The sequence below is a fragment of the Nilaparvata lugens genome, chromosome 11 (genome assembly GCF_014356525.2).
Source record: "Nilaparvata lugens isolate BPH chromosome 11, ASM1435652v1, whole genome shotgun sequence".
In the NCBI taxonomy this organism is placed as follows: Eukaryota; Metazoa; Arthropoda; class Insecta; order Hemiptera; family Delphacidae; genus Nilaparvata; species Nilaparvata lugens.
Window position 1 is genome coordinate 13,952,981 of NC_052514.1, and position 26,143 is coordinate 13,979,123.

The 26,143-nt window shown below is 35.4% G+C and overlaps 1 protein-coding gene across 1 annotated transcript in view; it reads left to right on the forward strand.

The window, feature by feature from the left end:
• Positions 1 to 26,143, forward strand: part of LOC111051144 — a 502,268-nt gene that overhangs the window by 425,463 nt on the left and 50,662 nt on the right. Inside the window, exons 16-17 of the mRNA XM_039438199.1 lie at positions 17,109 to 17,376; positions 21,325 to 21,468. Coding sequence (XP_039294133.1) covers positions 17,109 to 17,376; positions 21,325 to 21,468 — 412 coding nt within the window. The remainder of the gene's footprint in view (positions 1 to 17,108; positions 17,377 to 21,324; positions 21,469 to 26,143) is intronic.

Below are 26,143 nucleotides of genomic sequence, written 5' to 3' on the forward strand. Positions count from 1 at the left end.
TGTCTCGCTCTGATTTTCCTCGCATGTCGAAAGTTTTCCGATTTTAATGATGCATAAAGTCGGGGGCGAATGTGTCTGTGTTTTCTGCAATATACGTGATAGCGAATACACGTGTGCCATTAGTGTACTCCTAAGTCCTAAATATACTTCTCTAAGGATTATTATTATTAGCGTATGGCACATATATATTATAGACGCACGCAAACATATAGGTAGGTAGTCAAAGAAAAATCTGGTCATGGGACCGTTGTCAGGTTAATAAAATATTGTAAATATATTAAAATGTCGAGGTTGTCAAGGTAGTGTAGTGATTGTGGAGAAGCCGAAATAAAATCATTTAAATCGCCTTGGTAGGCACGTATATTACAATTTTGATGATGTGCTTCATCGTCTGTCTAGCCTCTCCACAATCACAAGCAGGGGAAGGTAAACTGCCCCAGTCGTGAAGAGAGGCTCCGCATCTCCCGTGGCCAGTCCTAACCCTGTCGAGGGCCGCCCACGTCCGTCTTGGCAGTTCAAATCCAGCCGCATTTACACCAACTGAGTACCTAAAGCAGATGCTGAGGGGGGTTTTTTCCATCCACTCTTGCTCTCAAGGAAAAATTTTCATCGCTCAGTTGCTCTGCCATGCGCGCGCATGGGAGGATGCCTTGACTTCAACCGATCACCCAAATCCAGAAGATCTTCATGGATTGGAAGTGCCCTGTTACTCTTTATCTTTTTGTATTCTCTAAGAATTAGTTCAGTTGATCAAATTTGGAGATTTGCTGAACTTTCTATAAAAAATCAATCGATTCATGATAAATCATTATCATCAGTGTTCTGCCCTAGGGCAGGTCCATACATGATTCCTCCCTCTCCATTCCTCTCTGTCCTGTGCGATTCATGATAAAAATACATCAAATATATAAAATACTTTGTAATTATTCACGTATTGCTTCTATAATTCTTGTCTTCCAATGATGTCATACAACTAAAGCAGAACCACGAGTAAAAATTGACAGCAATGTGTGATGGAGTTTTTTTTACGACGGTTAAACTTAATAGACGAACGAGCGAACGGGAATTGAACAGTTTTTTTGAAAATATACTTATCTTTCATGAAAGTAACTATTTTGATCTTATCTAATGTAGTCCACCTATTTAATGAAAAAGAATAAGAAATTGTCAAAAAACCACAGATTTATTGATACTTAGAAAGACCGGTTTCGGTTATTACACCATTGTCAATCTCTGATAAACTAAAACTAAATACAAGAGCAGCAGAATTTATACTAGTAGGCGAGTACTGCTATTGATCAAGAGCATGAACGCCTGCCATTGGCCCAGCTAGTCAGTCTCCTCTCACTCAACGGTGTCACAAAATGGCGGCGTGAATTCACAATTGTTTTCTTGGTTCTTAATTTGTACTGAAAGTGAATTTTGTTATCATGGCGAGTCAATTGCTTAAGCCGCCATTTTGTGAGACCGTTAAGTGGGAGGAGACTGTCTAGCTGGGCCAATGGCAGGCGTTCATGCCCTCGACCAATAGCAGTACTCGCCTACAAGTATAAATTCTGCTGCTCTTGTATTCAGTTTTAGTTTATCAGAGATTGACAATGGTGTAATAACCGAAACCGGTCATCTAAGTATCAATAAATTTGTGGTTTTTTGACAATTTCTTAGTCTTTTTCATTCAATATGAATAATTACCACAATATCAACTTCTCAACTACACAAAATGTACGTAGTCTATATTGTTTACTCAAGCGTTAAGGTCTCAAACACTCAACTAAACTTTGAACTTTCAAATAATAATTTAAACCCTATAGAGGAAAGGTAGGACTAATTTTCAATACTGGAAAGTGCAACTTCAGTAATAGCTGAATTCTGAGAACAACTATAGTTTCATGACGAATGTGGAATTGAGTACTTCTTAGTTCCTGAACTGCTTTGAGTACTTCTCAAGGCCATTTGAGTACTTCTCAAGGCCATTTGAGTACTTCTCAAGGCCATTTGAGTACTTCTCAAGGCCATTTGAGTACTTCTCAAGACATTTGAGTACTTCTCAAGGCCATTTGAGTACTTCTCAAGGCCATTTGAGTACTTCTCAAGGCAATTTGAGTACTTCTCAAGGCCATTTGAGTACTTCTCAAGACCATTCGAGTACTTGTCAAGGCCATTTGAGTACTCAATTTGTAATTTAGTACTTCTAACATATATCATTGTCCAATTCAGCGATAATAATAATATCGAGTGAGGTGGCTGACTCAAGTCTGGTGTCAGAGTTTTCAGGTCACAACTGATCAATTCAGTAATACATGTACATTGTTCATGCTGCATATTCACATAAGAGGTGGAAACCACAAAGCTCTTTCTCATGTCTCGCGATTTCGACTCGACATTCACGTCATTCGTATTAAATTAATACAAATTAGGTCGTCTGCTGTTCTGTTGTTACAAACCCATGTACGAGTGGCTTCAAATATTCCACAGTATCTGAACAATCATTGTTGAAAACTGTTTCAGAACTAGCAACTAACGTACATTTGAGAACACTATCCGGAATATATTAGTATGTTGGTTGGCATTTGGCACTTGATATCACAACCAACTCGAATTCCATCCGTATGGCGTGGCGCATGCGCATAACAACGTTTGACTGTGAGCACCGCTCATCAGAATATCATTAGCACGGCAATAATTAATACGTTATCCCTCGAATACAGATTACATTAGTACTCCACACGCAGAGTGGTACTGGATAGCAAACAGCGCAAAGTTATTGAACTTTGATTGCTGTTGTAAAATATTTACAGTTGGTGGAGTGGTTTTCTCACTTTTCAACTGATTCAAATTTGTCACAGGAAATTTGATTCCGTTGTTGAACTTTTAGGAATTGGATTAATTTCATTCTCTCATTGGTTTTCATATTAACTCTGTTGAGCTTCAGGATTGACAAATTGGTTTAGAACTCAACTGATTCAGAAATAATCCTTAATTATGGAATATGATGCAGTTTATTGATTAGTTCTTATCAGGAAAATTGCTGTTGCATTGAGAAGTTTATGATAAATGCTATCTGCTAATAGTAGAAAATATGTAGTAACTATGTTGCTCTGTTTAGATAATATAGTATTATAGTAGATATAATTTCCTTCATTGATGAATATAGCTTAGGAAACCTACATGTATAGTGCATGTATAGGCTAGAGTTCTTCGTCTCCAGTTTTAATGATTGATTTGAACTATATTTCTCGAATTAGCTTGAATTTTATCACATTCTAACTTACGTTGAGAAAAATATGCAGCTTGGAGTAGAATCGTGTGGCTATAGATTTGAATGAAATACTTGAATTGAATCAGTATGGAAATCAGTTATGGAAAATTTACAAATAATAGAATGATGAATGAATTTGATTTCTTTATTGGTTCTTACTGAATTCTTTATTTGATTTGATTCATATCATCAACCTTGGTAGTACATCATCAAAATAGAAAAAAATGGAATTTTTAAAATCTCTTGAGAATAAATTATAGACATTTCACTTTTTGAATTTTTACATTCATACTTAATTTATGTGCCCTTTCATTTGGCTAATTGAACTTGAATATCAAATTTTTTATCAGTGAGAATTCGTCAAAATATCTCATACGCATAGTCTTATAAAAAGTTGATAGTAGGCCCTTTATAAAAATATTTCCTTGCTCAGCTTCTCTTGATAAATATTCCCTCGATTGATAGATTCCATTCTTCCGCTTTCCTTTTCTTATTCGAGGAATGTCTAAGAATATTGAGAACAGTCCGCAACAGAGAGGGAGAAAAACTCATCCTATATTTTCTGAATGTGGGAGAAAAGTGAATAGCAAGTTGACGGCAGAAACTTTTCCGGCAAGGAAAGTTGCCAAAAAGTGCGGCCGACAGAACGGAATGTTTGAGAATAAATTGGTTGTGTTTGAACTGTTCAGAAGGCGTGGATGCTGAAAAACTTGCCTAACCTATATTATTATTTCGATGCTAACTTTCCGTGCCCGCAGAATCTTCTTCTAGAGAGAGAAGGAGAAACCAGCAATGTCCTGTGTTAAATTTTTACTCGTAAAGGCACTATAAATCGTGGAGATCATTCTTTTTTTAGGTCGTTCTATTTTTAGTAATGCCGTTCTCGGTCATTCGAGGCAAAAAATGCGTGGTTACAAAACGTGTTTTCCAAACTAGAGGAAGGTATGATACTAAATCTATTGTGTCCTATTAGCTGAACGTTGTATCTCGTATTTGCAAAGTAATTTAGAGCTAGATAAATTCTGTAGTTCCATGAAAAAAAATCAATTCATATGATAGCATCAGTGCTTTTCGTGTAGATTCAACGTAATACTCCTAGAAACGAGGAACTTTTTCCCTGCAAAAAGCTGTCTACTCCAATAAAAAAAGCGGAAAATACTACATTCCCACCTTCAATACTCAAAATCCAATCAGAATGCCTCACAGTTGCGAAAATATTAGCGGTGTTATTCTTGAAATTCTTGTATCCCCATATTAGTATGTAATAATCTCACGATTTGTTGTATCCCCTATTCGAATTTCAAGTATTTCTTGTTTTACTGGACTAGTCAAGGCTGGTAATATTTAAGAAAATAATGCATTACCTGATCGAATTAGGTATTCCAGGTATCATCAGGTATTGTATAGATAAATAATATGAGTAATGAAATCACATCATGTAGGCTAGATTTAGAATGGCTTTTACTGGCTGTACGGATGCCAGATTCCTTCTGTTTTTCATAAAGGACGGCAGATTACATGGGCACAAATATGATCCTAGAGCAGCAGTTAACAAAGTTAGAATTGCCATGATGGTAGCCAACCTCTGTAATGGAGAAGATGAGCTACAAATCTGAGGGTTGAATCCCGTATGATGAGAGTGCAGGTCCTACACAAGCTTCTTACTGCCTAAATTCTTCCTCAATCACTTTGGAAAACATTTTTATAAAAACACGGTTCAGGCTGCAGACTTGATGAAATGAAGATTCTGAACAGGCCTTGATGAAATGATTCTAATCTCTCTATTAGGATCACCAGAGGTGATATATATTGAGTTACACTCACAGGAAACCAAAATACGTACAGTTCCTGGAAATTGAGTGCTGTGAACTCTTCCAGGAAAACTGATGAAGGGTGGCGGTCATTAGTTGCCAAGAGTCGCTAGACAGAAGATGAGTGAGAGAGAGAAAGGGGAAGAAGGAGGGAGAGGGAGAGAGAGACAGAGAGAGAATAAGAGAGAGGGCGTGAGAGAGAATAGCGAGTAGATGAAGTCCGCCAGAAGCATGATTGCTTTCCCAATTTCACTCGCCTGGGACCGGTCTTAACTTATTAAAAGAGCCTATCTGAGCTCTCTGGCTCGATATTGGATATCGAACGTAGCTGAGAGCTGAGTGTTCACCTCCAACTTTGATATCGAATGATGATTGGTGGAGAGATTTGTTGTTGATTAGGTTCCCTCCAAATATAGCACAAGTGTAGCTGAAATTAAACTATCGCAGAACCCACTTAGCATGTTGAAACAACATGTCTCAGATACCTGTAAATTGCTAATCTAGCATCAAAAGCACTCCGATGTCTGTCTAAGATTACCTTTTCATTAATTCCCAAGCGAACTAAACTATTTCTGGGAGTGCTAGGCTACTCAAAGTTGCAACTCGTGTCAGATTCTCTGGAAACTCTGTACCTACAAAATTGAAGATGAGATCCGTCTGCTGAATTGAATCAGCTCTGAAATAAATCTGTAAAGGTGCGTACAGAGATATACACGCCGCGAATATGAGCAATTCACTTTTAATCAGCTGATGCCAAGCTTTTTATATCTGTATCTTACCGTTTCTGTAAAAAATACAGATATAGTCAGCTGATTAAAAGTGAATTCCTCATGTTCGCGGCGCGTATATCTGTACGCACCTTAATATATATTATACTGGGGAAGATTTTCTATTATTTCATGATTTCGAGGCAACGTATCTGTAGTTTCAAAACATCAATATCTTGACACCGGTATGGATTGACTAGTCTCAAAACTCTTTGAACATTATCATTAAAAATAATATCAGTGTTTCTGTGTCCTTTCGTGATCTCCTTTCTTCATAATAGAGCATGAATGTTCAATTGCATCACATTCTTGGGAATTTTTATTGATTTATTGCAGTCAGTAGATGTGCCTAATCATGAAGTAAGTGAATATTGATTATTTGGGTGATCTCTGGCCGAATCAACTGATATGAAGTGCATCCTCATGAGAAAATATTCACTCTCCTTCTCTGGGATATGCTATTCTGGTATAATGTGTTTAAAAAAATCCACTAAGAAATCTATATTGACATCTATTGAAATCCAAATTGACGATAATAGAGTATATAGACAATTATCTACTTTGAAATAATCAATGTTGTATTAATTAATTTCAATTTCAATGATCACGAAATACTGTCCTGAGTTTCCCATGAGATCAAATAGGACTCTAATAGGCCTACTACTCAATCAAAACAACCGATAAGCGATAAAGAGTTTGAGTTGTACCCTTAATGAGTGTTGGTGGTTCAGTATCCTCCATCCTCCAATAATTCAATCCTCCAAGTTTTTCTGGATTGGAATTAGTGGTGGTATTGATTGGACCCGTATCACTCATCAGCAATAAATATTTCATTTGAAAAACTTTCCCCTTCCATTACAAAATGACACTTCTTTCTGCCCGTCGAGAATTTCTCTAAGATACAAAAAAAGTTCAGCCCTCTCACCTTATCCACAATTTACGTTTGTTTTTCACGACTTTCGGCAAATATCTTCGAGTCTATTTCTTTCTTAGTTTTTCTCTCACTTGCTGTTCAGGAGCGCCCAAAAGCTTTCAACACGGAACAGGCCTTAACGACTGGATTTCCTTAGTAAATAAATCGTAGTCTCTCCCTCCAAATTCTCATCCCTCTTCATCACAGCTTTTTCCTCATCTTCCCACTCCTCCCTTATTTCTGTTCCCCTTCCATTTCTTCATTCAACATTTCCTTGCTCTTTTTTTTCGCTACATCCTCTTCAATCTTGTTTTTTTCTTCATCTTCTTGTTCTTTAGTTTATTCATCTTTATCCACACATCTCATCTTCCATCCAACTTTGACATCATATTATCCATTCAATTTCATTTCAAAATGAAAGTTTGTTCATTTCAGAGGATGAAATACAATCTTCTAGCAAAACAACATGCAATAAAATATAATTCCCTCTACTGAGAAAATGGAAATCTATCACAATGAAGAATGCACCAGATTCTAATGCATGATATACATCAATAATATCAAATATTATAATCTCCTTCATCTTTATCACTCTAATCCCCATTGTTATCCTCTGTATTCCACGCATACACCTTCCTTCGTCTTCATTCAACTTCCTCTATACTATCTTCTTCGATTTATTTTTTCCTTTCTTTTCTTGCTTTTTATTACTAATTTCCTCTCATATTAGTTTTATGACACTGCTTTCATCTTTTCCACTAATACTATATGTGCAAAGTAGTTACTTTTGAACTTGATCTTCTCTATCCTCTTTATCTTCCCATTCAACTCTCCAATCATCTTCATCTCTTTATCCATCATTCTCATCTACATCTGACGATCTGAGTCCTCTTTTCATTTCGATTTTTGAATTCATCATCTTTATACTTCTAAATCCTTTCTCCATTCTACTAACCTATTGCATAATAATTCTCGTTTCTGTTAATTCTTCATATTTTCTATATGCTTTCCCTCCTCTTATCTTCATCATTTGTTGGTTCACAGCAGTTGTTAGTTCTTTGTGCAGAGTGGGCTTGATTCCGTGGCGTAGGTGGGAAAAGCGATACCGTGAGAAAGCTCTAGTCATTTTTCTGCTTCCGTTGTACAAAGAGAAGAAGTGTGAGAAGGGGAGAAGACGAATACAAGTCGGAAGAAGGAGGTTGAAGAAGAAATATGAGAGAGGCTGGTCGTCGACCTTAATCAGAGGAGTTGAGCCATTAGTGGAAAAGCTGTGGAACATTGCTCTTAGCACAGGGGGGGGGGCATCCCAACTAGCCGAAAATGGCTCTATCCATTGTTGGCAGCTTGAGAATGGCTCCAAGAGTGTGGATTTCAATTTGGCGTTTGCTAAACGGCTGATAAATAATGTCTTAGACTCTACTTTAGATTTGCCAAGAATCTGTTTCACGCTTTTTCGAAAGCTATGTGATGGATCTTATCGATGATCGGGAAATCAGCAAAGCATGCAGTGATAGATTGTGTTAGATGAATGTAGAGCTCCAATACAGAATTTTATCCATCAGACGGCTGCATGTTATTCTTCTCAATGCCTCATAATTCTGTTTACTATCTTCTCATAAGAATCCTTTATCATTTTCAGAGACGTTGGGAAATAACCAATCAAGTTGTGATACTTTCTTATTTTTCATATTTTCTCTTTTTTTGGAAGATAGAATTTTCATCATTCTCGTTTGATTTTCCTGTACTATTCAGAGAATTTTTCTGTCACTAGAATCCACTGACTCCTCTATCTCAATCTCGAAAAAAGAATAATTCCATGTCTGCAGTTTGTTTGTACTACCGTTTCTGAAAATCGTTTTTGATTTGAAAATTCTTCTCTCTATTTCCTCATACCTTTCAAAACTATTTTAAAATTAGTGGACTATAAGTTTCATTCTGAAAGTCCCATTGAACAAAACCAATAATGATGCTCTACTCTATTATAGAAACCTACAATTCAAATGATTGATATTATAGTCATGACAAATTCATGATATTTACATTTCCTAGGTGGATATTAATGATAATAGATATAATAATAATATCGAGTGACCTGGCTGGCTCAGGTTTGGTGTCAGAGTTTACAGGTCACAACTGATCAGCTTCAGGGCCTCTGACATGACCTAACGACTGCTCTTTAGGCATCCAGGACCGTCAACTTAGCGAGTTCATACGAAACACGGATGATGGTATAATGAGGGTTGTGTTGTTACAAAAAACGTCAAAAGGTTTCTCAAATTAGTAATTAATACATAATAGTTTTCATCGTTGCAAATAAGGTGGTGGGACAGGTGAAGTTGCGTCATGATGTTTTCCCAAATCATAATTCAATCATTATTAATAGCTGTGTATGCATTTTATTCTCAGTATGATTAGGAATGATTGAACTATTAGGAATGGTTGAACCCGACTATAAAATCTGCGTTCATTTTGCATTCTTTATGTTACTAAAATATGCTACTACTCTACTCAGAGTGTGCACTGTACAGGCATATTTCCATCATGATCAACATTTTTCCAGATAAAAAACACGTAAATGTCAAAGAATCTCGATGAAAAATGTGACGATCAGCAGCAATAATTCACTGAGTGGCTGTAGAAAAAGTGGAAGAGCAATCATTAATCCTAACACCGTCATAGAGGCTCGGAGTTTCATCTAAAAATAAACCGAAAATGAAGCGCTTGAGGTTTACTGGATTATACTCTCGGTCGTTCAATCTACGGGATTAATTTATCCCTGTTTGAAAGCGCGTACACAAAATTGATGCAAAATGGCAGCAGACAATCAAAAATTTGAGGGTGTGTGTGTGAGAGAGAGTGAGAGACAATGAGTGTGGAAGAGAGCAGAGAACGAGAACGTGAGAGAGATTATGGATGTATTGTTGGAAATCCAATCTGAACGGGTAAAATCGAAGTTATTTTTCACTTTCTTCCCCTCTTTCATAGTCAGTTGTTGAGTTGAGCAGTGTTATTTCCGGTAGAGCTTAGCAATTTTTCATTCTAGTTTCTTTTTGGGGCCCAATTCATCGATTCCTTTGAATGAAAACGGATAAAAAAATAGGTCACAAATAATAATACCCGCTTGATGAACCTCACGTAAAAAGCGTTCCTTGTCATTTCCAGATCTTTAAAAAAATCAACTTGGAAGCAATCGATAAAAATAACAAACGAGAGAGAACTAATAATTATTTCCAAATGCACAGTCTTTGAGGAAAGTGTAGTAACTCTGCCGTGGTAGAAATAATGCAGCGTTTTTATTATCCGTTCCATTCCCGTTGAATATTATTCTGCAAATCGCTTTGCTTTTAATTAATCCTCCCATAAAAACTTCTACTTTGTTGATTGTTGTTTCATAATTACAGTGAAATTTATTCCTCGTTCTAAATTACTGGATTATTAATAATCATCATCCAAAATGAACTTTCAAACGATTAGTGGAAATATGCTTTAAAGTGTATTAATTTTATCTCTAAAGTTTTTGTGATGCTAATGAAATTCAGTGTGAAAAACATCAGATTATAAAAGTTTCATGGATATTACTCGCTGGTGTAACAGAGCGAAATAATTCATTGTGATCCTTGTCTCACATATAATGAGAATATTCCTTGGTTTATTACAATGCAAGGAGAAATATGCTCCGACTAGAATAAAACAATTATTTGAATATTCTAATTTCACTAATGAGGTAGAACCTTTCAAAATATTACGGTATGTATATAGAATGTTCGCAATCATTCCCCCTATCCAATCATTCACTGAAACACTACCATATAATTAAGTGGATTTTATCTCGTTAATGAAATCCACTTGATAAAAACCACTTCTATCGAACCTGTCGTAATGTTTACAATGTAACTCTTTATTTCTAGCCAATATCCGTTTTTATCAATATCTGATCATTCTTCAACTTTAATTTGTACCCATAGTGAGTGGGGAAAATTCGCGCAGACTTTGTCATTGGAATTTTCTTGAGGAGTACCTTAATAATTCCAATTTTTGGAAGATCAGGAGTAGGGTGTTGTCTAAATTTGCACCCACATCTCTCCTGATCAGTTATTACAATAATAATATAAAAACTGTTGTACCTTTTTTCTATGATATTATTATTTAAAGTCTACAGATTGCAGTGCGCACTCTAATATTGAGGTCAGACTTTATAACTTGAAATTTGAATTATAAAATGATATAGTTATTTGTGCAACTAGTGCGCAAAGTGACAGTTTGCTGCACCGAAAGAAACGTTTACTTGAGTGCAGCAGAGGAACTTTGCGCACGTATTTCACATTAAGTTTTTCCTACAGTTACCATTGAATATGAAAAGTGGGTAATAATGGGTAAAATTGCTTGAAATGCATCGAATGTTTTTCTGTGTAATTTTATTATTGATAAAGACCTTAATCCTAAAATCCTAAAGTCCTCGTTGTCGTTGGTTATAATATTATAATTAATAATTTGCTCGTTGTGCTTGGTTGCACCTCTGCTCACTATACCAGCCACAGCAGTCACTGTTACCAACTTCATTTTGATTTTGCTGCACTGTTGCTCCATATAACCTACTAAGTATTTTGCGTTGCCATGTTGTAAATCTGGAGTGCAGAAAAATTTTTCCCGCACTAAAGCGGAAAAGTGATTCTTTGCGTTCTGTAATCAGTGCAGCAATGGCCACTTTTCAACGTAACTGTAGGAAAAAATAATTTCTAATAATCTAAATTATTTAGACTGCACTGTACAGAGGTTTTGCCAGACACCCACCCTACTATAGGCGCAATACTTTATTTTTCATTTATATAAGTTATAATACACCTCGAGTTTGTACAGACCTCGTAAAATAGAAGGCTGGCTGGGCTGGGCTGGTCTAGTCACTAAACTCTAGTGGTAGGGTGTGTTACAAACTTCGGTCTGCTAAAACCGCCTCGTTCGCGGGTTTGAATCCCGCTGATGGCATGAACGTTACTTTGGATCATACCTCGTCAATTCACCATCGCAGAGGTCTCAAGCTTTAACATGATGATGACTGATGAATATTATGGAGGGGGGCTGGAACTGGATTATTATTGCTGAAAACTGAAATTTTGAGCACCCTTACTCAGTTTAAGACTGGTTCATGTAACAAAACTTCTATGATAATGGAGATAATAGAACATTGAAGAGTGACTGAAGCCCCAAGAAGTGGTGCATCACAAAGCAAAATATATAAATTGAAAAAAGGTTGGGTTCTCTAAAATGAGGAATGACAAAGTCATCCAAACAAAACTATATTCTTCAATAACAAATACACTATGAGAAGATTCCTTGGGTTTCACTCAATATGAGGTGGATTTAGTAGTGAGCTTACATTACTGTTAATTTTCTGTCAAGTTCTTGATCAGTTCGAAGTTTAATTATATATTTTTCGGCTATTCGAAGAATCATGATGAAACGTAGTAGATAAATTGTGTCTCACCGGAATCTATGATTATTGTGTCGTTATTTCAATTACATAATGCTTTGGTCCTGTTTAATTTTGTAGATACATTGTGTCTGCTACATATTGGTATTATCCAGATTACAAATTTTCAAAGTTTCTTCTCAGATCAATTATTATTATTTTATACAAATTAAAAAAACCTGTTTGGACAAAATTACCTAATTATTGTTTGTGCAACAGTAATATTACAAATAATAGTGTAATTATTTGCTGTCGGCTCCAGTCACAGTGCTCAGTAACCGCACAAAGTAGGAGATTCTTTATCTCTTTTCTGTATAGGGCTACTTTTATAGAAATAGAAAGAAAAATAAAAGTCTTATAGTAAGGTTTACGTTATAATGACAGTATTTGATCAACTTTGGTTTTGCTATCCTTGTCTATTATTCAACAAAGCAGGTGGTACTATCCTTTTCTAGGTTCATAACAGAACTATGCCAATTATGTTTTTTACAGTGTAGAAATATAATTAATTAATGCAGAGAAACAGCATTGCTATTCTTCTATCTTTATCCACTGCCATTATAACGTGGACCTCACTATAGTACCCTTTTTGAAATCACAACATGTTTCGGAGACTGATAAAATAAGAATCTTCTAGCAGTATTTATTCATTTACTTCATATTACTCAAAAATGGCATCAATGTCCGAAACATGTTGTGATTAAATATTTCAAAAAGGGTACTAAGATGTTTATTTTTCTTTCTATTTCTAGGAGCAATCTCCTCTTCTCTATTGGTAACACTGGTAACCGTCATCACAAAGAACGTTACTCAAGGGGTCGAATAGAACGGGAAAAACCGTTACTAGCGCATGCGAAATACAGTGCTAACTGAGACCGAGATTGGTTTGTGATCTCAGTTGTAATTGTAAAAATTGTTGATGTTGATTCTAACCTATATAAATCATAAAATTGATATAAGTGTGTAATGGAATCGTTTTGTTTTCAGTGTTTCTTACTTTGTTTTTGCTCCCTTGTTTCTTTCTACTGTAACTACTGTCACAGTAAAAAACAAACATTTTTGTACCGGAAGATGATCAGCTAACTAGGCCTACCATTCTTTAGTTACTTCATACCCAATTACTCAACAAGTCAACCTTATTAAAATAGAGAATTGTTGAAACTAGTTGATCAACTCATTTTAAACATTTTTCCCGGTGAGTTGGAAACAATACTTATGAAGTAAAAACACTTTTTTTTATTTTTTAGCAGTGGCCTGTTGTGGGTTATCTTTAGACATTCATCTAATCCCCCATAAAGGGCACATTCAATCCCATGTCTATTAGTAGATTACCTACTGCAATCAGTCAACATACAGCAGAATATCGTTGAAAATAGCAGCAAATTAGCCATTCACGTGGGTCTGTCACCCACTTCGCAATTTACTAACCTATAATATTATGATGATTGGCATTACACTTGAATTAAGTATTAGTATCTCTTGATTACATAACACTAGAGACCCCCTGGGTTGAAAAACTCGCACATGAACTGTTGTATTGATCTCTGAGATCCGCAACATGTAATTACACAGAGCTGGTGAAAATTATTATGGAAACAGCTGAATATATCTTTTACAAGTACCGTATGATATTACAGTAGTAGGGAATCCTATTCCAATTGAAACAAATACTTTTTGTCGCTTCAAAACTTTTGTCCGCAATCATTGGACAAAACTTATGAAGTGATAAACATAACCTATTTTTGGACAATCTCTATCTAAATTTGGGAAAGGTACAGTTTTGGGCTTTGAACATGTTGTTACTTTCCCAATCATAGTTGAGAATGATTTGGTATACGTATCAATGTATAAATAAAGAAATAAAAATGAATCTTAGATCCTTCATATTGATCCAACTTGTTGAAACAAGGTGGAATCGTGGTCATGTTATACATGATTTCGATACAGAATTTCAAAGGAAAATAATGGCGATACCTGCACATTGATATCTCAAACCGTTTCAATGATCTCAACATTTAAAAGTACTAATAAATGACACAAAAATTAAATGAATGAGTAAATATCCAAAGTCTTGATCGTTATCCAGGTGTTCCCGGATAGATCGCGGATTAGATTAAACTCTAATCAAGATGGCGTGGCATCAAAGTCCCTCAAAGCTATCCCCAAGGAAATCACTGATACTGTAATAGCTTCTCTTAATCAGCCACCTTGATAGACTATTCTTGAAAACACCAATGGGAAGATCCCTCACCGAACCCGGTAGCAGGTTGAACATTTTGAGTGCCAACACTGGGTAAGAGTCCTTCACCTTTGACAAACTACAGCGTGGAATCTCCAACTGTAGCCTTCCGCAGGTACCGTATGAATGCACCTGACACCTACTCATCATGTTAGCCCTGTCTATCTTCACTGCGGTAAGTGAGGCCAGTATGTAGATCCCGAAGATGGTGTGCACTTTCAGGCGTCTGAAGATGGGTCGACAATGGGCAATGAAGTCACTGTATAAATGGATCCGCAGTGCCTTCTTTTGAAGAATCAGGATGTCATTGGCATGTGGAGAATGGCCCCAAATAAGAACTCCATACTGCACATGACTGCCAAACACCGCGTGATATAACATTAGAAGTCCGGTACCTATACATTGAATAATCAATCAAGTGTTAGTGAACACTATAGTAACTTCTACTCATATTTCAACTTATTACTTTTTTCACTTTCCTTGCCCTATTACCATAGGTAAGGAAAGTATTGCTTTCCGAAAAAAATTAAGGTACCCCAATTTCTAAATTTCTATACGTTTCAAGGTCACCTGAGTCCAGAAAAGTGGTTTTTGGGTATTGGACTGTATGCGTGTGTGTGTGTGTGTGTTTGAGTGTATGTGCGTCTGTGTACATGATATCTCGTCTCCCAATCAACGGAATGACTTGAGATTTGGAACTTGAGGTCCTCACAAAATAAGGATCCGACACGAACAATTTCGATTTAATGCAATTCAAGATGGCGGATAAAATGGCGAAAATGTTGTCAAAAACACGGGTTTTCGCGATTTTCTCTAAAACGGCTCCAACGATTTTGATCAAATTTATACCTAGAATAGTCATTGATAAGCTCTATCAACTGCCACAAGTCTCATATCTGTGAAAATTCCAGGAGCTCCTCCCCATCTATGCAAAGTTTGATTTAAGACTCCCAATTATCAGGCTTCATAAACAATTTAAACAAAAAATACATGTGGAAAAGATTGAGCATGTAAATCTCTACAATTAATGTTCAGTAAAATGTCCACCCAAAATTTAAAATAAGATCGAAATTCGAGAAAATGTTATTATTTCAATTGCAAACTGTTGGTAACTGTTGATTCTATTGAATCATTCACAATGGAGAGATAGCAGACTTCGTGTGTCCCCAGCGTTATTGTCCTGTCACCAGGTGGCTTCGATCTTTGAATAGTAGACTTTAGATGCGCGTGAACACTAGCGGCAGGTGATACATTTTCATAACGCCAAGGAAAGTTGTGTGAGTGCGCCACACCAGATTTTTCAGATCAGATCAGTCCTGGGTGGACTTTGGCCTCCTCAACATGGCGCCTCCATACATCGCGCTCCTGTGCTCGCCTACGCCAATTCGCCACTCTCAGCACCCGGATATCATCCAACACGTCATTCAGCCATCTTCTTCTTGGTCTCTCTCTTCTCCTAGTTCCGATCATCATTTCATCCATCATTCTTAATGGACCTCTCCTCCCCCATTCTCACCACATGTCCCAACCATTCAATTATTCTTGCCTTCATGGAGCGAACAATGTTTTCTCTTCCAATTGCTTCGTCAATCTCATTATTATACCTAGCTCTCCAGTTTCCCTCATAGCATATTGGCCCTCATTCATATCCTTCTGAACATCTTCCTTTCAAATGACATCAACACTCTCTCATCCTTGTTAAATAGTTTCAAGAATCTGCTACTCTCTCTAGGACTGTTCATAGAACTATACTCTGTCCAAATTCGCATGAGCGCTCAAAGATTAAGCCGACCCTTGCTCCCCCACGCGCAGGCACACACGCCCGGCCTACCTGTGCCATTGATATACTATGTACACTACATAGTATACAGGTAGACAGACCGTCCCTTTACTCACACACACAAAAGGAAACTACGCTTGTTTGTGTGAGTAGTAGGAGGGTCGGCCTAATCCTTCAGAGCTCATGCGAATTTGGACAGAGTATAGTACCAGCCCTAGACCTTCCCTGGGAATTGGAAAATGGGGTTGAAATGACAGGCCTGTCCCTTGATTACATAACATAGAAATTTGCAATTCCAAGAATATGATCTCACATCATAGGAGCTAGGAACAGCCCTAGAACTTTCCTGGAAATGAAGTCAATGTAAAATGTTATTCTACACAAATTATGTGGAACTGACAACATCTTTTCACGCACCTTAATATGAAGAAATTCTACTATATTACTGTTTCTAATAAATGGAGTTAGTTGGTTGGATCATTGGAAAACTTGATACTTTTCACCCTAGATTGCTATTATTATTATTCATTTGTAGCGTTAAGCTGCTAAGTGAGCAGAACTCCTGCAACACGTCGGCAAATTACTGTTCGATCTTCTGCGTGCAAACCCCTTCTATTTTTTGGAGGAGTTTTCCACACATACTTTATAAGAAATTAAGTGTTAAGTGTTATGAATATTCTATTGACGTTGCTGATGACTGTATGGTCCGATAGCAAAAGAATTGAATCTATCTTCTATATTCTATGCTAATTTTAGCATGGATCCTTTGTTTATACAGATTCATGACAGAGTTTTGTCCCCTGTATGTTTCTGCATAGATTTAATGAATAATATTACTTTAAATAATATATTTACTTATTTAATGGTTTCAGGTTCCTGAGCGTGAAGAAATGGCTGCTGCGGAAGAAACACCAGATCGAGCTGGCGCGAAAACGCGGCTGGAAGGGCTACTGGGTGTGCCTGAAGGGCACCACTCTGCTCTTCTACCCCTGCGACTCCCGGGAGGGACGCTCTGTCGAGGCGGCGCCCAAGCACCTCATCATAGTCGACGGCGCCATCATGCAACCAATCCCAGAGCACCCCAAGCGCGACTACATCTTCTGTCTCAGCACCGCCTTCGGTGATGCTTATCTATTCCAGGTAAGCAGATTACCTACTCTTCATTGATAAATATTTTTTTTTCAAATAATTTGGAGAAGGATCAACAAACACAGCCTAAACTTGACTTTGCCTATTGTTATAAGAATTTAACGGCAATAAAATCGTTAATAAAATAAAATAAAAGTGTTTCTTCCCCAAATTTCGATTCATTGAAAGAATCCAGAAAAAAGGTTGTTTTCTTTACTTTATAAAATTATACAACATATAAAGTATGATTCATTTCATGTTATAAAGCCATTGGAAAAGATAATCCAGTCAATATAAACATGAAGAAAGGGGTGTGCTTGCAATATATATATATATATATATATATAATATATATATATATATATATATATAACCTAGATTTCAAATCAATCACAAGTACAAGATCATAAATAATAATACAAAGCAATACAAGAACTCAAATATACTATTATCAAGTTTATTGAAATATTTCTCCTTTTAATTATTTTCCTATGGCAGTTACCCAACAAGGAAAACCTGTCCGCATAATATTTACACTGTTATTATAATATTATGTTAAAACTACAAATTGTATAATATTTCATATTTCATAGTGAAACTAAAACAACTCTCCAACTCTATTTACTCTAATTCCTCCAACTCTAAGGGATATGCGGAGCAGAGAAAAGTAGGGATACAGCGGTGGCTATGTTCCCGTGGTAGATCGGACAGCGTTCTGTAGTCTTTACTGAGTGTTCAACACCTCATGAAACGTATACGTAGTTTCCTCTCTGAAAGCACTGCATCGAGTGAACATGTTTTGTCAACTTGACAAGCATGCTTGTTTCTAAGACTAAGCTATATTAATTATTGAAATTGCCGGAACTGGTTTTCAATCCCACTCCAACCTCAGTTCGCTCCTCCAGGCAAAAACGGAAGAAGTTTCTATTCCAGTAGAGATAGGTGTGATCAAGCTACTCTGGTATATTGATTTGTAACAGTTGCTGATTCTTGTTGGTAATGATCAACTATATCTCAAATATATATTATTCGTCAAGAAAATTTTCTCATGATTCGATAATAAATGTTCATAATTGAAAAATGAAATGAAATGGAATTTATTGATTCATTTTCACAAAAAACATAGCAAATTACAATTTAAAAAAGTAGGAAAAGTAGGAATTGAGGTAATAGTTTTTGGTAGTTTATTTTTTCTTCATAGTCAACAAACGATTCGGCAACAGTAAGGAAGTAGAAAAGGATAGAGTTATCTGCTCTGTCTAATGACAGACAAGTGTAGAAAGCCAATTAGGTTCTGACTTTATAAAGTAAATCTCACTATAGATCTATAGATTTATCTTGTTGGCCTAGAATGGCGTCAGACAAGAAAAATCAAGAGAATTGCAAAATGCAAGACATTTATATTAGAAACAGCACACATAATAATTAGAATTAGAATAGTTCTATTACTTGATAAGTCTACAGTCATTACTTACAGCTCAGTTTAATTGTTCGGTATATCTCTCCATGATTGAAGTTTGAAATTAAATTATAAAGAAACAAAAAAGGATAAGACAAGTAATAGGTTATCAATCACAATTTAAAAGATACATAACAATACCAGTCAACTGTTTGAGTGGATTGTGAAGGTTTTGGTGGGTCGCAAAAATCAACATCCGAAGTTGGGTTGCCAAACATGGAAGTTTGGGAAGAATCCATGATCTACATTCTGAGAAATACATACCATCTTTCATAATATTCACTTGTGGAGCGGGAATTTTTAACATGTAATTCCTCCAGGTTGACTGGTTCATGTAATCATAATTCAATCCAATTTAAATGACAAAATATTTATTTGCTCTTACGTTTGACTTCTTCTACTCTGTTGTTTTCAGGTGAAACTTCCTATTATATCAAACAATATTAGATTTATTCCTCCTTCTACATATTGAAAAAATACCAAACCAGTTTGTCTCACGATAACATACCCATAAATGTGATTAGCTGGATTACTCTATCTCAATATAGCAATATCGTGCTTCATATTTGCAGTGCAAATTCACCCAGGCGTATATAACCACCTACAAGGAAAGTGCCAATTCCAGGAATTGATGTGAAGGTCCAATTAATTCTGACGTTTCATTCAGTATTCCATCATCACTTTTCCTGGAAATGCCAATTTTCGAAATACATCTCTCCTGTCAAAACAACACTATTTCTGGAAAATCATAGAAGAAAATTCAAAATTCATAGGGCTGGTAATATTCTGGTTCAAACTATGAATACTTCATTGAATAAAAATAACTGATGATGCTCTAATTTCCACTGTACTTTCTAGTCTACACTATCTATCCAGTCATTTTGATTATTTATTTATTCTTATGGCTTTTATTGGCAGAGAGATCCTTTTGGATGTTCTGCCTTGCCGTATTACCCAATAACATCTATTAATTTTGATTATGAGAGGTTCCACAAAGCTTCTACAATTATTGGCCATGACTTTATAGTCAATTTTATTTAAATACAACAATAGGTGTACAACACTGTTGCCATTTTCATGCTGATTCCATCAAAAAGGTGTACGCTCTCTTCTACGCTCTTCCTATCATACAATTAGCTTGCAGGCTCTCTGGATTCTGTGGAATCCAACAGCACTGAACTCCATAAAAGCAGTGCTAGAATCTAGGTTGCGCACACTATAGTTTTTTTTATTTTTCCAAGACACGACCGGTATCGGCTAATAATGTTATTCTGAAGTGTTCAAATCATTGTCATTTCGAATTTCGATAGGTTCATAAAAAGCCAAAATACAACAAGCAAACACTTGTTAATATTCCAGAATCTGGAATATTTGAATATCAAATATTGGATATACCAAAATCCGAATTATAAAAGTATTCTTGAACCAATTTTTAAGCAAAAATGCAAGCATCTCTACTATTGATCCACTCTTCATCATTTTCATCTATTTTCAATATTGTCCCAATAGAATCCAGGATATTAAAGAATCTTGAACCATTTTCAAGCCAAAGTAATTGTAAAATATAAATGTTTTCAAGTCCTAGTTGTTCGTTCTCGTGAAGCTTTGTGACGCTGGTTGTTTCTCATACTGAGCCGTTATCACACTCTCACCCTGAAAACGATTCCAGGATCGTACCATTGTCCACTCTAGACTATTACCCCTCTTTTGTCAATATTATTGTTCCTAATAGTAGGAGAGAGTTAGGAGCTCCAGCTTTCCTCTCAAACTTAACTAGTACTCTATCATAATTTATTTCTTTCTCCTTCTCAAACCGAACTTGGGCGCTCTATCATAATCTCTTTTCTCCTCTTAAACGAAAATTGTGATCTGACTTCATTTTGTCATCCGCGTCATCTCCCTCACTTCCTTTCCGCTGATTTGTGTTTGTTTTAGGCGCCATGTCAGATGGAACTGATTTGCTCATTTATTTTTTCACTGATTTGTGTTTGTTCTGGTATATTAAATATACCAACATATAGAATATTGAAGTATTATTGAACCAATTTTTAAGCAAAAAGTGCAAACATCTCTACTATTAGTCTACTCTTTATTATTTCCCATTCATGTTCATTATTGTTTCACTAGAATTTAGAATATTAAAGTATCTTGAACCATTTTCAAGCTAAATATTCCAGGATCGTACCGCTCTCCCCTTCCCCTTTCGACCTTCTTTATCACTATTTCCCTTTTTGTCAATATTATTATTCTCAATAGTAGGAGATTTTGAAAATTCATCTTCCTTCTCAAACTGAACTTGAGTTCTATCATAATTTTTCTATTTTTCTCAAACCAAACTTGTAATCTATCGTTTCTCTCCTCCTCTCGAACCCAGCTTAGGCTCTATTATAATGTATCTCTTCCTCTCCAATCCAACTTGTGCTCTATAATCATTTCCCTCTTCCGTGTCATCTCCCTCACTTCTTTTCCGTTGATTTGTGATTGATTTGTGTTTGTTCTAGGCGCCATGTCAGGTGGAATTGGAGAACTGGGTGAACAGCATCCACTCGGCGTGTGCCGCCGCCTTCGCCAGACACCGCGGAAAGACCGGAACACTCCATCTTCTTCAGGAAGAAATCTTCCGTTTGGAAAAAGCTATTGAATCGGTGAGTCTCGGACAATACCCCTCTCTCTATTCCATCCGCTACCAATCACAATCAGTCTTGGTTACATTCTTGCCACTTTAATAGATTTTCTAGTTGTTGAAGATCCATTATTTCTTTTTCAATTTAATAAAACAACTCATAGAATGAACTCAAACTCACATTATTCCATGCAAACAAAATAAACTCAAATTCACATAGTCTTTTTTTTAGGGCTACTTTTAATATGAATAAAATATAAATCTCAGACTTGAAAATGGCATTAATGTCGAAACATGTTGTGTTAAAATAATTCAAAAGGGTACTGAGATTTTATATTTATATTTTATTCAAATTCACATTATTTACACAACAATATTATTATGGTGTTGAAGATTCATTCATTCTACTGGTTACATAATACAATGTACAGGTGATAATGTATAGAGCGATAGGGTTACATAATCAAATCAAAATCCATTTATTGCGAAAGTTACATAAATCATCACATATATAATTATACCACATAAAACAACAAGAAATCATCACATCAACGTCTTAAAAATTCTCCATATTGAAGACAAAATATTCATCATTAGTATAAAAACAGTTTGTTATTAGAAAATCCTTATCCTTTATTTCAAGTTTATATTCACTCACTAGGAATCATTTCTCATTTTTCACTAGGAATCTCTAAGGCATGGTTATTTTTTTTGAATCTTTAGGCTTAATGATCCATTAGATTTGTTAAATGCCCTAGTAACCGGGCCTAAGACGTACTACTATTACAGTTATTGAACATGATAAGAAGTAGGAATTATTGTTCACGGCGTTTGTGAACGTTTCATCCACACCAAGGAAATATTACTCTCCGCCACATTTAGAGCTCCACTTATTTATTATACATTCATGTTTCCACTTTCAAGTTTTATTATGTGTTACTATTGAGGATTTTTTGTCATGGTGTAGGCTAAGGCGTGAAATGATTCTTAGAAGCCTGATGATAAGATGATGATAGAATTTGATATTCAAATTTGATAAAATTTGGTTCAAATTCAAATACAAATTTCATTTATTGCCCAAGAGACATTATAAATAAAATATTGTACAGGCACGGTCAATATACATAATAATCACACAACTCAACACTAAACATAAAAAATATCACATCATTCTATGATGTCTAACCTAATGCTAAAATACTGTTCTAAACTATAAAAACATTTCTTCAATAAGAACTTTTTAATTTTCTGTTTGTATTCCTTCTCTGGTAGTTTTCTTATATCTAATGGTAGGTGGTTATAAAATTTGATTTCCCAGGCCTTAGTATGACTAGATCTATAATAGTGAAATTCATTTCGGATGTTTAATTGATTCCGTGTAATGAGAGTGGACATTATTATGACTAGAAAATAAATTTAAGTTAGACTTCACAAACAACAAGCATTGGTATATAAAAATACATGGCAAACTTATAATTCCCAGTCTTATGAATAAAGGCTTGCAATGAGAGAGAGGTGGTTCATTGCAAATAGTTCTAACTGCTCTCTTTTGTAGTACAAAAAGGTTTAAGGAGTAGCTGCAATTTGCCCACATTATAGCGCCATATAGCAGATGTGAATGGATATATCCATAATATACATTCAATAATATTTTAACTGATACTATTTCTCTTAATTTTTTCAACATAAAGACACCTCTGGTAACTTTAAGAGACAGTATAGTCTATATGAGATTTCCATTTCAAGTTGCTCAGGATGTAAATACCTAAAACAACATCTAAATTGGTTGAAAGCAACATCTAAATTGAATTTTAATTCAACTTTCCTTTCAGGAGAATCTATAAAACTGACTGAGCAAAATTTATGTTAGAATGTATCACTCGTGAATAATACAAGTAAGATATTGCTAGAATAAATTAATACATTTTGAATATTAATTCAATGCTCTAGTATTCTGCTCACTTTTCTCACCTTCTTCTCCTATTATACAAGCCCAAGAATTCAAATTACATAAAGTTATTCACTTGATTCAGATCTTCTCAGTACCTAATGAACAGAGGCAGAAAGTGTGCTCTCAGAAGAATAATGGAATGAAAATAATATAATGTATGAAAGTTCTCTGAACAAAAGCTGTTGAAATGGAGAGGGATTTCTGTATTGTATTCAACATGGCAACGCCATTACACAGCAGTAGACATTGGGCTAGAAATAAATTATGAACTTTTCTCGGCCAAATATTTATTTCTATCAAGTGGGAGAACAATGTCTGTGCTGTTGTGAGTCACTGGTGGTGCAGTTTCTCTGCTTTACAAATGCCATTTTGGCCCGCCCGAAAAACTATATTTATTGTCTGACGTCTAAATCCATTTGCTAAGTGCCGTGTATCATAATATTGTGTTTACTCTCCTCAGAACTGGATTTTTCTTGGCGTAATATCACGCTGCTTTATCTCAGTGTTCTATCCAAGTGAAAAAAATGGGAGCGCATTATATTTTCCTCGGTTATATTTCTAAGTTTATCCGTAACCTAGTGTTGAAACACTGTAATAGACACTGAACTCAATTTAACTCATTTGATTCCGTTCAAGGAACTGAGTATAAGGAGAGATAATGTAGTAAAAATTTCAAGTTTTTAGAATTAAATCAATAAGTGGGGATAATATTGATAATTAGTAACACATTTTTAAATGGAAATATTGACCAATGATCAAATTAACTATTATTTAATTTCTTATTCAACTTTCCTATAAAGTTATATCCAAGTGAAAAAATATGATTTTTAAATGGAAATATTGACCAATGATCAAATGAACTATTATTAAATTTCTTATCTTAAATTATTGCAGTATCATGCCGATAGAATGAAAGCTTTCAAATTGATAATTCAAAATATTATTTTCAATTTTTATCTGCATGATATAGGCTACTGCATGCAATTCAGAATATGATTTATTGGAATTCAATAATTAATTCATTGGATAATTTAATCATTGGTCAATATTTCTATTTAAAAATGTTTTACCAATTATTATTGACCGAGCGAAGTGAGGTCTAAGATTCAAGTCGACGGTTTGGCATTTCTCTTAATGTTTAAATGTTTGAATGTTTATATGTTGCGCATTTACGGCGAAACGCGGTAATAGATTTTCATGACATTTGACAGGTATGTTCCTTTTTTAATTGCGCGTCGACGTATATACAAGGTTTTTGGAAATTTTGCATTTCAAGGATAATCTAAAAGGAAATAAAAATCTGGTGTGGCGCACTCACACAACTTTCCTTGCCGTTATGAAAATTGATCACCTGACGCTAGTGTTCCCGCGCATCTCAAGTCTACTATTCAAAGATTTGAGCCAGCTGGTGACAGGGCAATAACGCTGGAGACACACATGAGGTCTGCTATCTCTTCATAGTGAATGATTTAATAGAATCAACAATAATTTGCAATTGAATAATCACATTTTCTCGAATTTAAAGCTTATTTTCAATTTTAGGTGAACATGTTACTGAACATTAATTGAAGAGATTTTCATGCTCATTCTACTCCACTAAATTTCTTTTGTTTCAATTGTATCTGAAGCCTGATAATTGGGAATCTATCTGCATTGATGGGGCGGAGCTCCAGAAATTTTTACAGATATGGGACTTGTGGCAGTTGATAGAGCTTATCGATGACTATTTTAAGTATGAATTTGATCAAAATCGTTGGAGCCGTTTCCGAGAAAATCACGAAAAACCCTGTTTTTGACAACATTTTCGCCATTTTAGCCGCCATCTTGAATTGCATTTGATCGAAATTGTTCGTGTCGAAATTGTTCGTGATCCTTATAGTGAAATGACCTTAAGTTCCAAGTCATTCCGTTAATTGGGAGATGAGATATCGTGTACACAGACGCACATACACTCATACACACACACAAACACACACACACACACACACACACACACACACACACACACACACACACACACACACACACACACATACAGACCAATACCCAAAAACCACTTTTTTGGACTCAGGGGACCTTGAAACGTATAGGAATTTAGAAATTGGGGTACCTTAATTTTTTTCGGAAAGCAATACTTTCCTTACCTATGGTAATAGGGCAAGGAAAGTAAAAGGAGCCTCCTTCATACGCCAATATTAGATTAAAAATCAGACTATAGAATTATTATTCATCATAAATCAGCTGACATGTGATTCAACAGATGTGTGGAGAAGCCAGTCTATTGCTGTATTTCCATTAGGTCCATAGTTTCAATCAGGTACTTGTGGATGGGAATACTGCGTGAGGTCTACTGTTCACAGAACTACTAGTCGATATTATCCCCACTTATTGATTATATATTTTTAAAAATTATATATATAGATAATTCAAATTTTTCTTTGTTATCAGTAACAGCTTAAAAGAACGGATTAATCTTCCGATGCAGCTGTTGAAATGGATGAATAATATCAATTACTTGAAGCTGTTTTAACTCACGGTTTACTAATTAAATAGTTCATGTGAAAATCATGAAACTTCATGGAAATGTATAAATATGACTGGCGGAGTTTGAGATAGTAGATGTTTTCTTCCAATGCAAATAAACTAAATGATTCACATAGATTAAAACTTCTACAATCTAGTAAGTGGAAACATAATTTTTTCTTTAAATCTAAAGATTTTCATGAAATAAATTATTATTAGTAAC